General features: G+C 49.5%; 1 protein-coding gene across 1 annotated transcript in view; it reads right to left on the reverse strand.

Annotated features, from left to right (window-relative positions):
- Positions 1–14964, reverse strand: part of LOC146177313 (uncharacterized) — a 218312-nt gene that overhangs the window by 62751 nt on the left and 140597 nt on the right. Inside the window, exon 8 of the mRNA XM_084580427.1 lies at positions 12243–12319. Coding sequence (XP_084436553.1) covers positions 12243–12319 — 77 coding nt within the window. The remainder of the gene's footprint in view (positions 1–12242; positions 12320–14964) is intronic.

Consider the following 14964-nt stretch of genomic DNA (forward strand, 5'->3'; position numbering starts at 1 on the left):
AGGTGATAGAAAAATGCCCGGAATATAACCAGCCCTTATACATAGCATTCATTGACTACGAAAAAGCATTTGACTCAGTTGAAACCTCGGCGTTGATGCAGGCATTGCGAAATCAGGGGGAAGACGAGCCGTACGTGAAAGTGCTGTAAGATATATATAGTGGCTGCACAGCAACCATAGTTCTGCATAAAGAAAGTAACAAAATTCACATAAAGAAAGGTGTTAGGCAAGGAGACACAATCTCCCCAGTACTATTCACAGCTTGTTTAGAGGAAGTATTCAGAGACTTGGAATGGGAGTAGTTAGGGTTAAGGGTAGATGGAGAATACATCAGTAATCTTCGATTGGCTGTTGGCATTGCCTTGCTAAGCAACTCGGGGGATGAACTGCAAATAATGATTGATGACCTAGACAGGAAAAGTAGAAATGTAGGCTTGAAAATCAATATGCAGAAGACTAAGGTAAGGTTCAAGAGCCTCGGGAAGGAACAGCAGTTTACATTAGGTAGCAAAATACTGGAAGTAGTAGGCGAATATGTCTACTTAGGACAGGTAGTAACCGCAGATCCGGACCACGAAAAGGAAATAACAAGAAGAATACGATTGGGATGGAGCGCATTTGGCAAGCACTCACAGATTATGACTAGCAGCTTACCGGTATCGCTCAAGAGGAAAGTATACAACAGTTGCATCTTGCCTGTACTCACCTATGGGGCTGAAACGTGGAGGCTAACCAAGAGAGTTCTACTTAAGTTGAGGATAGCCCAGAGAGCTATGGAACGAAAAATGGTAGGGGTAACATTAAGAGATAGAAAGCGTGCAGAGTGGGTCAGAGAAATAACTCAAGTTGCTGACATTCTCGTAGAAAAGAAGAAGAAATGGACATGGGCAGGACATGTAGTGCGAAGAGAGGATAACCGATGGTCGCTGAGGGTAACAAACTGGATTCCAAGTGAAGGAAAGCGTAGCAGGGGGCGGCAGAAAGTTAGGTGGGCGGACTAGATTAAGAAGTTCGCAGGGGTCAAGTGGATGCAGCTAGCACAGAACCGGGTTAAGTGGAGAAATATGGGAGAGGCCTTTGCCCTGCAGTGGGTATAATCAGGCTGATGATGATTATGATGATGATGATGATGATCACAACATATCGGAGTCCGCCAAAGTTGGTCATACCGTGAAGGGCATTGCAGACGATGCATTCAACCTGCTTGTGTACAAAGATTGCAACACAGTTGATGCCATCATCAAAGAATGTCGCCGTTTTGAAGACGCCAAAAGTCGCCGCATAGCCCACTCATTTGCCCGCTTTGCCCCCACTTCTTCGTGTCAAGATTTGCCGTCCCAACACCAGCCAACTTTGACCGAAAATGTAACCGGTATCGTCCGCCGCGAACTCTAGGCCATAGCTCCTGCTACCTTGCCGCAACATTTGGCCGACGATCACCATCCGGACGTTCCCCTAATTCAGGCCGTAGTTCGCCAAGAGCTCGCCACCTTGAGACTCAACTCCGTTGTTACCATACCCGCCCACTGTCGCCGACGTGCGATCAGTTTACCTGGTCGACCTCCTTATGACACCGACGTTCGCACAATTTATCCTGGTCGACTTGCTTATAACCCTGACCTTCGCACCCTTTATTCTGTCCGACCGGTCTATGTTGCTCAGCGTCGACGCAATCCTGACGAATGGCCCTGATAACCTACCTATTTGTTTTACTTGTTCCCGCATCGGCCATATCGCCCGTTATTGCAGAAATCGTTGGTTCCAGCCACAAAGGTCCCGCCTGCCACCCTCCTCTATCTACGATGACCACTCCCGTACATTCCCACCTAGTCACGACCCTTCAAGCACAACCGCTGATACCGAGTCTTCACGCCTTAACCGATCACCCTCCCCCCACCATCGTCAGTCCCGTTCGTTCCAATGCCATCGCTTTTCATCTCCCAGTCCATATGGCTGCTCTCCGACGGAAAACTAGGTGCTGCAGCGTCTAGGGTGATGCTGCAGTAGGAACCACGATCTCTAATCATCGTCTAGCTCTTCGTGCAAGCCGTGATTTGCTCACCGTGCTCGTGGATGGCACAGCCGTTTAAGCCCTCATTGATAATTGTGCGCAAGTTTTTGTCATGAGCCCAGAACTCCATTCTCGCTTGCGGAAAGTGCTGACGGCTGCCCCTATACAGGTTGTGCATGTTGCAGATGGAGCAACTTCAAAGGTGATTGACTTGTGCACTGCCCGCGTAACGATTTCTAGCCGCCATACTACCGTCCTCTTCACAGTTCTGCAGCATTTTCCGCACAACATCATTCTTGGCCTCGACTTTGTGACCATGAAGCCATCATAGACTGTGCTACCAGCGTCGTTGAACTTAACCTGCCCTCTACTTTCGACCCACCCTCTCGTGTTCTGCACCGCCTTTGTAGTGTCGACTTTGTCCGCCTGCCACCTGAAGCCGCAACTTATGTTATGTTTTGCTCTGTTTCTCTCAATTCCCGATGGACAGTATATCGTTACCCCAACCCTTGATGCTTCCCTAACCCGACGCATTGCCCTTGCTCATACAGTCGCCACAGTGACCGCGAACCAAACATGCCTCCCTGTTCTGAACTTTGCGTCGCAAATCCAGACCCTCCCGCAAAGCATCTCGCTCGCCACTTTGTGTCCTGTAAATGAATGCAATCTTTCTGCTGTGACTACCTGTTTACCGCCCTCCTCTGACTGCTGTTTACCTGAAGTATTCAATCTCCACGACTACGCCAAGATGATTGCTCCGGACATTTGTCCTGCACAAGCTCATTCACTCTTTCGTCTTCTGGCATCTTTCAGAGACATTTTTGATTTTGATCAGCGCCTATTGCCTCGAACTGCTCTCGTGCAACATCGCATACACACCGGCGACGCTGCTCCTGTTCATCGCCGTCCTTGTCGCGTATTCGGTGCTGAACGCTAGGTGATACAAAAGCAGGTTGACAAGACGCTCGCTCAAAACATCATCGAACCCTCGACGAGTCCTTGCGCGTCCCCAGTCGTTCTGCTTAAAAAGAAAAACAACAGCTGTTGCTTTTGCGTCGATTATCGCCATCTCAACAGTATCACTAAAAAGGATGTGTACCCTCTCCCCATAATTGATGATGCCCTAGATTGCTTCCAAGAATCTAAATACTTTTCTTCAATCGATTTACGGTCTGGGTATCTGTAGATCGCTGTTGACGAGCGGAACAGTGAAAAAACAGCCTTTGTCACACCAGACGGCTTCATCATCATCATCATCAGCCCGATTATGCCCACTGCAGGGCGAAGGCCTCTCCCATATTTCTCCACTTAACCCGGTTCTGTGCTAGCGGCATCCACTTGACCCCTGCGAACTTTTTAATCTCATCCGCCCACCTAACTTTCTGCCGCCCCCTGCTACGCTTTCCTTCCCTTGGAATCCAGTTTGTTACCCTCAGCGACCATCGGTTATCCTCTCTTCGCACTACATGTCCTACCAGACGGCTTGTACCACTTTAAAGTTATGCCGCTTGGTCTCTGCAATACACCGGCGACCTTTGAACGAATGATGGACTCACTTCGTCGCGGATTTAAATGGACAACCTGCCTGTGCTATATCGACGATGTCGTCGTTTTCTCGCCGACCTTTTCTTCGTACCTTTAACGCCTTACCAGTCGGCCTTCGGCTCAATTCATCAAAATGTCAGTTAGGTCTAAGCCAACTCACCATTCTTGGACACATGGTTGACGCCTCTGGAGTAAGACCTGATCCGGCTAAAATTCAAGCTTTCAAAGACTTTCCGCGTCCCCAGTCTTCGAAGGATGTGCGCAGCATTGTCGGCCTCTGCTCTTACTTCCGCCGCTTTATCAAAGATTTTGCCCGTATCGCTCGTCCTCCCACCGACCAACTTAAGAAAGACACTGCTTTCACTTGGGGCCCTGACCAGCAAGGTGCGTTTTCAACGCTTATAAGATTACTGACGTCTCCACCTGTCTTGTCTCATTTCGATCCCTCAGCTTCCACTCAAGTTCGAACAGATGCCTGCGGATATGGGATCAGTGCAGTGCTGGTTCAACGCCAACATGGCAATGACCGCGTCATTGCATATGCTAGCCGCCTTCTCTCCAACGCGGAACGCAATTATTCGATTACTGACCGCGAGTGTCTCGCCCTTGAATGGGCTGTCGCTAAATTCCGACCTTACTTATTCGGCCATTCTTTCTCAGTTGTCTCTGACCACCACGCGCTTTGTTGGTTGTCATATCTGAGAGATCCTTCCGGCCTTCGTGGTCGGTGGGCTTTGCACCTTCAAGAATACTCCTACAACATCGTTTTCAAGTCGGGGCGCCTTCATCAAGATGCCGATTGTTTGTCTCGCTATCCTGTAGAGTCCCGTGATCTAGGCGATGCAGAGGCGATTCCCTGTATCTTGCCCTTTCCAATCTCACCAACATAGCAGTCGAGCAGCACAGCGACCCATCTTTAAGAGCCATCTTTGAAGGCTTGGCATCTGGAAGAACAGATTCTTCTCTCCACCTTTTTGTTGTACAGGATGGTATCCTCTACCGCCGTAACTTTCATAATGACGGTTCTTCCCTCCTGTTGGTGATTCCCAAAAGCTCCGCGGCTCTGTTATTGAAGAACTCCACGACCTGCCCACAGCTGGCCATCTCGGTGTGTCTCGCAATTACGACCGAGTACGGCGTCGTTTTTTTTTGGCCGGGACTATTCCGCAGCATTCGGCACTATATCGCAGCCTGTGACACGTGTCAGCGGAGGAAAATACCATCGCGGTCACCAGCTCGCCTTCTCCAACCTATTGACGTGCCCTTAGAACCATTTTATCGTGTTGGGCTTGACCTTCTTGGCCCCTTCCCGACGTCACGGTCGGGTCACAATTGGATCGCAGTGGCAACCAATTATGCAACACGCTATGCCATCACCCGAGCTTTACCCACGAGCTGCGATACGGATGTCGCTGACTTTCTTCTACACAGCGTCATTCTCCATCATGGCGCTCCTCTATTAATCACTGACTGCGGTCGCTAATGTTTGTTCCGAGTTGTTGAAGACATCCTGCGTTCATGTTCTACGCAGCATAAACTCGCGACCGCGTACCATCCCCAAACCAATGGTCTTACCGAGCGCTTTAACCGCACACTTACGGACATGTTATCTATGTGTGTATCACCTGATCACCACGACTGGGACCTAGCGCTGCCATATGTGACCTATGCTTACAACTTCTCTAACACGACGGGTTATTCACCCTTCTTCCTGCTGTTTGGCAGGCACCCCGCTTTACCTTTGGACACGTTGGTTCCGCCTGCTGTCCGCCCTATAACTACCTAAGCACGTGACGCCATTGCGCTAGCCACTGAAGCGCGCCAAGTAGCCCGTAGTCGACGCCTCGCCTCTCAGACTTCTCAGAAGTCTGCCTACAATAGGCGACATCGCCACGTAACCAATAACCCTGGGTCCTTGGTTCCTTTGTGGTCTTCTGCACACCGCATTGGTCTCTCGGAAAAACTTTTGTCCCCCTACACTGGCCCTTATCGAGTGGTGCGCCAAGTCACTGATGTGACGTATGAACTTGCCTGCGTCCTCCTCCTCTCGCCCCACTACTGAAATTGTCCATGTTTCGCGCCTGAAGCCATACAAATTTATGCCTTTTTTACCAGTTTAGCGCCGGGACGACGCTTACACAGCCGGGGGGTCATGGTACGCGATGACGACGACGAAGTGTGTCCTCTTGCCTCGCGGAAGGGACAAGGTGAAGAAGAAGTGGGACTGGTTCCGTGTTGCTGCTCGCTGCTGTGCCAGTTCTAACTGTGCTGTAAATATACTGTAAATACATCGGTTTTCCAAGACACAATATACTTCTTAGACTTCATTTGGTTGTCGCTTTTGCGTTCCTGTGCTGTATATTCGCATGTCACGTTTTCGTAATATACACTGCAGTTTTGATTTTTTTTTTGCGCTGTCATTTAATTTCGTTGTCTCCTTGCTTCATCGAGTTCTAATATACTTATACTCGTTAATCATTGCTCCTACTTGTGGTATGTAAGATATTGAAATAAATAAAAGATATATTTAATAGCATACATGTCCGCATTAAAAGACACTAAACCGAAGGATAATACTGCTATAACGCTCATAACAATCCGTGATTGGATGCATTGATATAATCGCTATAATAATACATTTTGCGCCTAATTTATATTTTTCACTTCATTTTATGTGTATCTAAACACTTTGTGCTCTTTTGTACTTTCGTCGCAAACCAATATTTTCGAATCTGACACAAGGATGTTTCCATAATGTGTGCGTTTCCACACATCATTTAGTGCAGTGGAAACTTTACTTCATGTGAACATAAACCTTCATTATTAGCTTACAATTTACCAAGAGATAGTTTGACGCTATAAACCACACTGAGAGACCAAAGAGCAGGGTCGTAATATAGGCAATCAAATATATACTAATTCCCATAATATGACTTAGTGGTCCACCTTCAGATATCGCTGACATTTATTTTTAACCTAACATTTTTACTCTTGGTCGTAAGTATTGTCAGGCATGCGCGCAGAAGAGGAGAAGAAAGTGCAAAAAGAGGCTCTCCGGAATAGAGGTAAAAGAAGAGGAAGCTCACCATCGGTTAGCTAGCACATCAGGGTAAGGTGCCGAATCACTCTGTAAATAAACCTTAACAGTGTGGTGCAAGGAGCTGCAACGATGACCACGGATTCCTCTCTACCTCGTTCGAGCCGACGACTCGCTGGGCTTCCCCCTTTGACCACCACAATGATCCAAGACGGCGACGCACGGCAGCCATGTCTAGCGGCACCCGCATGTCAGCACTACCGTGAGCCGCGGACCTTTTCTGGCAAGGCTGGCGAAGACGTGGATGAGTGGCTCACCACTTACCAGCGGTTGAGCGAGTACAATCGCTGGGATGCCACTGTAATGCTGGCAAATGTTTTTTATTGGCCCCTAATGTCCCTAACGAGCTGGAAACGTTTTGAAGAGGAGATTCGAAATTGTTTCGATGATACCACGGCAAAACGGAAATGCGCTGAGCAGACTTTACTCCAGCGAGCCCAAGGGTCTGGTGAAACGTGCACAATGTACATAGAAGAGGTCCTAAAACTGCAAAGCGGTGAATCTGAGCATGTCTGACGAAGAAAAAGTTGGCCACCTCTTATAGGGCATCGCGGTGGACTTATATATCTTTTTAATTACAAAAGAAAACTTAGATTCTCCCGAGGCCGTGATCAAGTACCGTCGTACCTTCGGAACTTTAAAGCTGCGTCGCATAACCCCGAAATTCAGCCGTCTGCCTAACGTGACCACTGCTGCAAGCGTGGATTCTCACGAGCATTCACATGAGCCTCCGCATTTGGCCGACATGATTCGCCAAATTGTCCGTGATGAGCTGTCCCGCCATCAAGATGTGAACCGCAGTGCAATCCATTGTGATAGCTGTTCCCTGCAGACAGCTCCCATCCAGCGCTCTTCTTGGTGTTCTACCGCTCCTCCTCCCGTCCGTGACCACCGAAACGACTCATATGGACCTAATCCCCTAGCTCGTTCCCACTACAGGGCGCCACCTCCTCCGCAACAACCACAGCGGCTGGACTTTGCTGATCGCTGCGATCCTGTTACCGAGGACTATTATTTGGACCGTGCTCGTGAACCACCCGTCTGTTACCACTGTGGTATGCTTGGCCACATATTCAGATTCTGCCGCCGCTGGAACCCGGCACCACGCTACCAGCGCCAATGGATAAATCGCCGTTGTACCGCAAGTCCAGAAGTCCGTGACCCGACCTATCCTCCTCCTTCGAGCTGCTACCGCTACGTACCACCACGCAACGACTCACCAGTTTCTGATCGCAGCCTGACTCATCCTGCCAGCCGCTCCCGACGCTCGCCTTCTCGCCGCCGTTCTTCTCCGCCACCAGGAAACTAGCGTGTGAGGCCCATGGAGGTGCGGTTGCCAGGTCATCGATATTGCCAATTCCTCTACCGGTCGTTATGCTGAAGAACCGCTTTGGAAGTGCTAGTAGATGGTGTTTCTGTTATGCCCTTATTGGATACGGGTGCTACAGTTTCCGTAATGAGCTTAGATTTTAAAAACCGTCTGGGCCGCAAAATTATGTTTGGTTGGGTTAGAACTGTCATATTTCGAGGTGTAGGGTGGAAATCGTTGGTTGCGCTTGGTATTTGTTATGTAAATATAGCGATGGCTGGACACGAGTTTAGAACTGAATTTACGGTGTTCCCTCGCTCTACGCACGACGTTATTCTAGGAGTTGACTTTTTACAGCAGTGTGGCGCAACTATTGACTTCAACAGTGGCGAGATATCAATAACCCCAGCCTTCGATCGGCCCTCATAGAAGAATCGTTGCGGGCGGTTCAAGTGTTTTGTCTTCGTGGATACCGTCGTTCCGATGATGTCCGCGATCTTCGTCCCAGTTGTGTCTTCGGGTGCGGTTCCCAATGCCTTCGACGCTCTGGTGGAACCCGCTTCCCTTTCCGGTGCCAAAACGAGTGTGTTGGTGCCCCGCAGCGTTGCTCGAGTGAACGAGGGCAGTGCCACGCTTTGGACTGTCAACCATACCAAAGAACGTTCTGTATTGCCGCGTGGTTTGAAACTCGCCGACTTTGAAGAACGCCTTTCTCTGCACATCGCCGCCTTCAGTGATGGCGTTACTCGTTAAACTAGACGTTACAATCATGCTGATTCCCAGTTTCAGTTTCATAAATGAATCGCTACCCACCAGCGACCGCCGAATAGGGATGGAGGTCCTTATGAAACATGCGGACGTGTTCGACTTTGCTCGAGATCAGCAACCACCGATTCCGCCTTCCCGCACCCATCACATGATCGACACTGGATCTGCACACCTGATTAGACAGACACCATACCGTGTTTCACCTTCAGAACGTAAGATAATTGACGAACAGGTCCGTGATATGATGCAAAGAGGAATCATTCAGGAATCATCTAGCCCATGGGCCGCCCCTGTGATTCTCGTGAAAAAGAAAGATGGCACCTGGCGATTTTGTGTCGACTATCGCCGCCTCAATACTGTCACCAAGAAGGATGTTTACCCGCTCCCGCGTGCTGATGATGCAATTGACTGCCTCCATTCAGCTTCCTACTTTTCATCTGTTGATTTACGATCCGGGTACTGGCAGATACCGATGCATCTGAAAGACCAGAAGACGGCATTTGTGACTCCCGATAGGTTATATGAATTTAACGTGATGCCTTTCGGCCTATGCAAAGCTCCTGCTACCTTTGAAAGATTTATGGATACTCTTTTGCGTGGACTGAAGTGGCAAATTTGCGTGTTACCTAGATGACGTAGTAATTTTCGGGAGGGCCTTCGCGGAGCATAACAGTCGTTTCGCTGTGGCCCTTAACTGAATACAGAAAGCGGGTCTCGTGCTGAACTCTAAGAAGTGTCGCTTCGGTGAACGCCAGATCGTTGTGCTTGGGCATTTGGTTGAGAAAGACGGTGTTAGGCCTGACCCATAGAAGATTTAAGCTGTCAGCTGCGTCAAAGAACACAAGTCTGTGAAAGAACTCAGGAGCTTCCTGGGACTTTGCTCTTACTTTCGACGCTTCATCCCTACGTTTGCTGGCGTAGCCTACCCCCTCACATGCCTCTTGCAGAAAGATATTCCTTTCAAATGGACTTCTGAATGTGATTCTGCGTTTCATCAGCTCAAGTTTCTTCTTACCTCGCGACCCATACTGCGTCATTTCAGCCCGACAGCTCCCACAGAACTCCGCACTGACGAAAGTGGCATCGGCGTGGGTGCTGTGCTCATACAACGGCATGACGGAAACCAACACGTTGTCGCTTACGCAAGTCGCACCCTTAGCAAGTCTGAACGCAACTATACCATGACGGAGCAAGAGTGCCTTGCCGTCGTTTTTGGCGTACAGCGGTTTCGCTCGTACCTTTATAGACGTTCCTTTGCAGTCATCACCGATCATCATTTGCTTTGCTGGCTGGTGAATCTACGCCATCCCTGCGGTTGTTTGGCCCGCTGGGCATTACGCCTTCAGGAGTTCAACTTTACAGTGTCGTACAAACGTGGCCGCTAACACGCTGACGCTGACTGCCTCAAGCGGCTGCCTCTCGACTACCCTCTGCGATGACAACTTCTGACGACTATCTTGCCGTCGTTTCCGTACAATTTCCTGATCTTGCCACTTTCCAGCGAGAACAACGAAAAGATCAAGACTTGGTATCACTTTTTGAAAAAGCTCGTGATCCGGAATCTTCGAACCCTTTCTGCATTCGCGATGGTTTGCTGTATCGAAAACATTACTCGTCTGGCGGTGCACGCTTTCTGGTAGTCGTTCCGGCTAGCCTCTACTCCTCTGTTCTACACTCTATGCACGATGATGTTACAGCTGGGCACTTGGGGTTTTCTAGGACTCTTAAGCGCATTAAGGAGCGTTTCTACTGGCCAAATATGCACCGAACGACTCAGCGTTACGTGAACTCCTGAGTGCAGTGCCAGCGGTTCAAGCTCCCCACGACTTCTCCGCCGGGCCACTTACATCCGATGACACCACCGACCACACCATATGAGCAAGTGGGTATTGACCACATAGGCCCATTTCTCCACTCGTCCAAAGGAAATCGCTGGGTCATCGTGTGCGTTGATCATCTCACGCATTACTGTGAAACTGCCGCCATTCCTTCCGCCACCGCCGCTGACGTCTCGTTCTTTCTTCTTCACGCTGTCGTCCTCCGTCATGGGCTTCCTCGTGCAATTATCAGTGACCGAGGCCGCCAGTTTACGGAAGATTTTGTGGAACAGCTTCTGCGCTATTGTACTTGGCAGTTGCGTCACTACGCCGTACCATCCCCAGACAAATGGCCTCGTCGAACGTACAAACCAGACACTGACGAACATGCTTGCGATATATGTTGACTCGCGGCACAAGAACTGGGATGACGTGCTTCCTTTCATTACTTACCCCTATAACACCTCGAAGCATGAGGCAACTTCTTATAGTCCATTTTTCCTCCTCTACGCCCGTCCGCCTCGACGTGTTCTTAACACCATTTCGACGTTCTCTCTCGACACCGAGCCGTCTGTTTCGAGCACCCTCTGCCGCGCTGAAGAGGCTCGTCGGGTCGCCCGATTACGCACTCTGGCCTCGCAGGACCGCCCTAATCAGTGTTACGATCGTCTGCATCAGGATGTCTCCTATCTTTCCGGCGACTTAGTGTGGCTCTGGATACCTCTCCGCAAGCGTGGTTTGTCCCAGAAGCTGTTGTCGCACTACACAGGCCCATTTATTGTGCTCAAACGCATCAATGAGTTGAATTACGTCGTGTCTCGCCAATGTTCCCACGGTCGCCCCTCTCGGAAAACACAGGTAGTTCACGTCGCAGGAATGAAGCGGGACTCTGACTGACAGCCCGGGGGATTCGTCTGCGAAGGGGGAAATGTCAGGCATAAGCACAGAGGAGGAGAAGGAAGTGCAAAAAGAGGCTCTCCGGAATAGAGGTAAAAGAAGAGGAAGGTCACCATCTGTTACCACACCAGGCTAAGGCGCAGAATCACTCTGTAAATAAACCTTAACAGTATAAGCCTTATGGAGGATACGCGATGAATCCAGTAGTAGGTTACTCAAATTTTTTCTTATTGGCATCAGCGCGACAACTCTTGGCGAACAGTTCGTAATTATTGTCAATAAAAAGTAAGTGTGATTTCGTGATGTGAAATAAAACAGTAATTGGCAACTGTTGAAAACTATTCACTTTCTTACATTACGCAACAGGATTAGGTTCGACTTTGGACCTTTTGAGATGTCAACTTAGCGTTCCATAATGTGGCCTCAGAAAGCCACTGCCACCAGCCTCCTGATAATTGAATCAAACATATCAGTCGCCTCAAAACAGAATGTATACAGTCTGCTAAAGCGCATGGCTAGCGCGTAGAAAAATCATCTCAAATTTAACTGTTATATCGGGTTTAAATTGAGGGTGGAGATAAAATGGGGCTCCGAAGCTTTCACTAATCATCCCGCGAGGCAAATATACGGCATTGATAAGATCCTTTTTTTTTCAATGGCGTTCTTGACGAACGCTTGTTTTTCTATCTTCGACATCAAGACACCCCTACAGGCCATTGTTTAGGTATTTGGAAGCGTTCAGTTAGACATAGTATATAAGAGAACAACGCGCTCTTCAGTTAGACATTTTATGAATACCTCTTCCAAAAGTCCATTTAGTCTTCGGGTTTGCACATGTCGGACTAATTCCGCTATGCTTTCTGCTCCTTGTAGATCTGCATTGAGAGAAAAAAAAGACATTATTAGCATGTGGCAAAAGGAATATGATTTGTTTCCGTTCACAGACATGTTGTTTATTAGGAGCACAAGCTAACAGCTGCCTCTCCGCGTTTTGCTAATATCTCTTGGTAATGTTATAGTCACAGAGAACCTTCACCATGAACACTGTTTAAATGTGGATATAAAATTTAGCGACGGTGATGGTACTTCCTAATCCGACATTTCAGCGCATCTCAGCAGCTGATCCAGCTTTTCGATAGATAGAGCAAAGGACTGGAGCAAGACATGTGTGTACACCCTCCCACTTTTTTAACCTAAACGCGCGAGCGTCAGGGTAAACAAGAAGGGAACAGGAACAGGAGTGAGTGAGTGAAAACTTTATTGAATATTTCAAGGGTTTCGCGGTTGTGAAGTCTCCGTCGTTTTCTCTGGCGCTGGCGACTTGAGACTTCTCGTCAGGAACAGGAAGGAAAATGCGCAGTATCTGCACACTTGTTTCTTTAGGTGATTTATTTATTTATAGGAAGGGAAAGGCGCGGTAACTGTCTCACTTGTTTTCTGTGGACACCGCAACCGCGCCGTAAGGGAAGGGAGGAAGGTAGGAGTGAAAGTGGAAAGAGAGAAAGAGGAGCCGTAGTCGAGGGCTACGGAGTAATTTCGACCACCTGGGGATCTTTAACGTACGCTGACATCGCACAGCATACGGACGCCTCTTCGTTTCGCCTCCATCGAAATGCAGCCGCCGAGGTCGGGTTCGAACCCGTGTACTCCGGCACAGTAGTCGGGCGTCTTACCACTGCACCACCCCGGCGGGGCTTTCTGTGGGGCACCTGAACCGCGCCGTAAGGGTAGGGAGGAAGGGGATAGAGAGAAAAGGGAGCCGTAGTAGAGGGCTACTGAGTAATTTCGACCACCTGGGGATCTTTAACTTGCGCTGACATCGCACAGCACACGGACGCCGCTTCGTTTCTCCTCCATCGAAACGCAACCGCCGAAATCGGGTGCCTTTTTCTCTTTCCACATTCACTCCCACTTTCCTATAATTCTTTTTTCGATAACTAGTTCCTCGTTTACATCTGTGCCGGGAGAGTTGTGGAGAGCCGAAGCGGGCGGACGCGCTTCACATGGGCTCCGCGAATTTTGGCTTTTTCGGCAGCCTGTCGATCTTGCTTTCCTGGCTTTTGTGCTCAATCGACGGCAGAAGAGAAGAGGACCACGAGGATACCATTTTTTCGGCAAGTGGGACTTTATTTTGCCATTTTTTGACTTTGTTTGTTCGACGCAGCACGTAGCTGAATTGAGCTTAACGGCGCTAAGCCTAAAACGGCCGACCGGGCCCACGGCGTCCCTACCGGGGGATCGTTTGCCGCTCGTGGTCGTGCGAAAGCTGTGAATCATGGATATTGTGGAAGGAACCACGATTACACCGGAGGAACTTTCAGAACCAGGACAATGGTTCACGAGCGAAGGAGTAAGGTACGTGCCGCCAGAGAAGAGCGGGCAGAAAACTGCGAAACAGCGAGCCAAGGAAAAGCAAGCACGCAGGAAAATGGCGGCCAAGTCGATCGAGCGTCAGCAGACGCGCATTCCAGATGGCGCCGGGAAAATTGTTCTCCGACCCCGTGGAGGCCTACTTAGGCTTACCAAATATGGAACAGCACATCTCACTGACATCATCAAAATGTCGGCGGGGATCAATCCACGCGAAGAGAAGGAAGATATAATAATTCCAAATATGAAGCAGCACTCCGTTCTGGTCATCACTACAAGTGCGGAGAGGAAGCTGAAGTACGTGAGCGTGAAACACTTCATGTTCGACGGTGAAAAAGTGGACACTTCTGCCTACGTGGCCACCCCCGAGCACTGCGGCAAGGGAGTCATCCATGGGGTTCCGCTCGGATATTCTGTTGAAGAAATTCTATACCGCCTAGATAGCAAGGACAACCCCGAGATTCGAGGCGTCCGCAGACTGGGCAAAGATTCCAAGTCGATCTTCATTCTCTTCAAGGAGAAAGAAGTGACAAGATGGATTTATCTGAACGGGACGCCGCACAGGTGCCAGCTGTACCGCAAAAATACGAAGTATGCGTCGCCTGTGGCCGACTCGGTCATCGCGAGGACGTATGCCCGGATCCGACGAACGTCAAGTGCCGTGGCTGCGGCCACGAGAACCCGTCAAGAGAACACAAATGTGAACCAACATGCCAGCTCTGCGGCAAAGGCCATGCACTAGGAGACCCCAAGTGTCGAGAACTTTTCCGCACTCCCTACGAAGTGAAGAAGCGACATTGGGAGAAGATGGACCATGCAGCGACGACTGGTGGGGGACATCAGAGTCGGAAAAGGGAACCGAAAGTAAAAGAAGACTTCGAATTCCGCGAGGACTCTTTCCCGATTCTGGAAACGAAACAAGGCAGACCACCGCCGCCGCCCAGAGACCGCTCCGATTCTTGTGCCAGGAGCCAGTCCAGGGGACGCTCAAGCTCAAGGGATACTGCCAACGCATGGAGACGAGGTAGGAGCATGGAACGTAAGGGTGTGAGTTTTGCGGGCAAGGTCTCCCAGGAAAATAATCACAGGGGTAAACGAGACGAGGAAATTGAGAAATTAAAGCAAATGATCGAAAACTTAACGGGGATAG

The sequence above is a fragment of the Amblyomma maculatum genome, chromosome 10 (assembly GCF_055883805.1).
Source record: "Amblyomma maculatum isolate TAMU_Amacu chromosome 10, ASM5588380v1, whole genome shotgun sequence".
Classification (NCBI taxonomy): Eukaryota; Metazoa; Arthropoda; class Arachnida; order Ixodida; family Ixodidae; genus Amblyomma; species Amblyomma maculatum.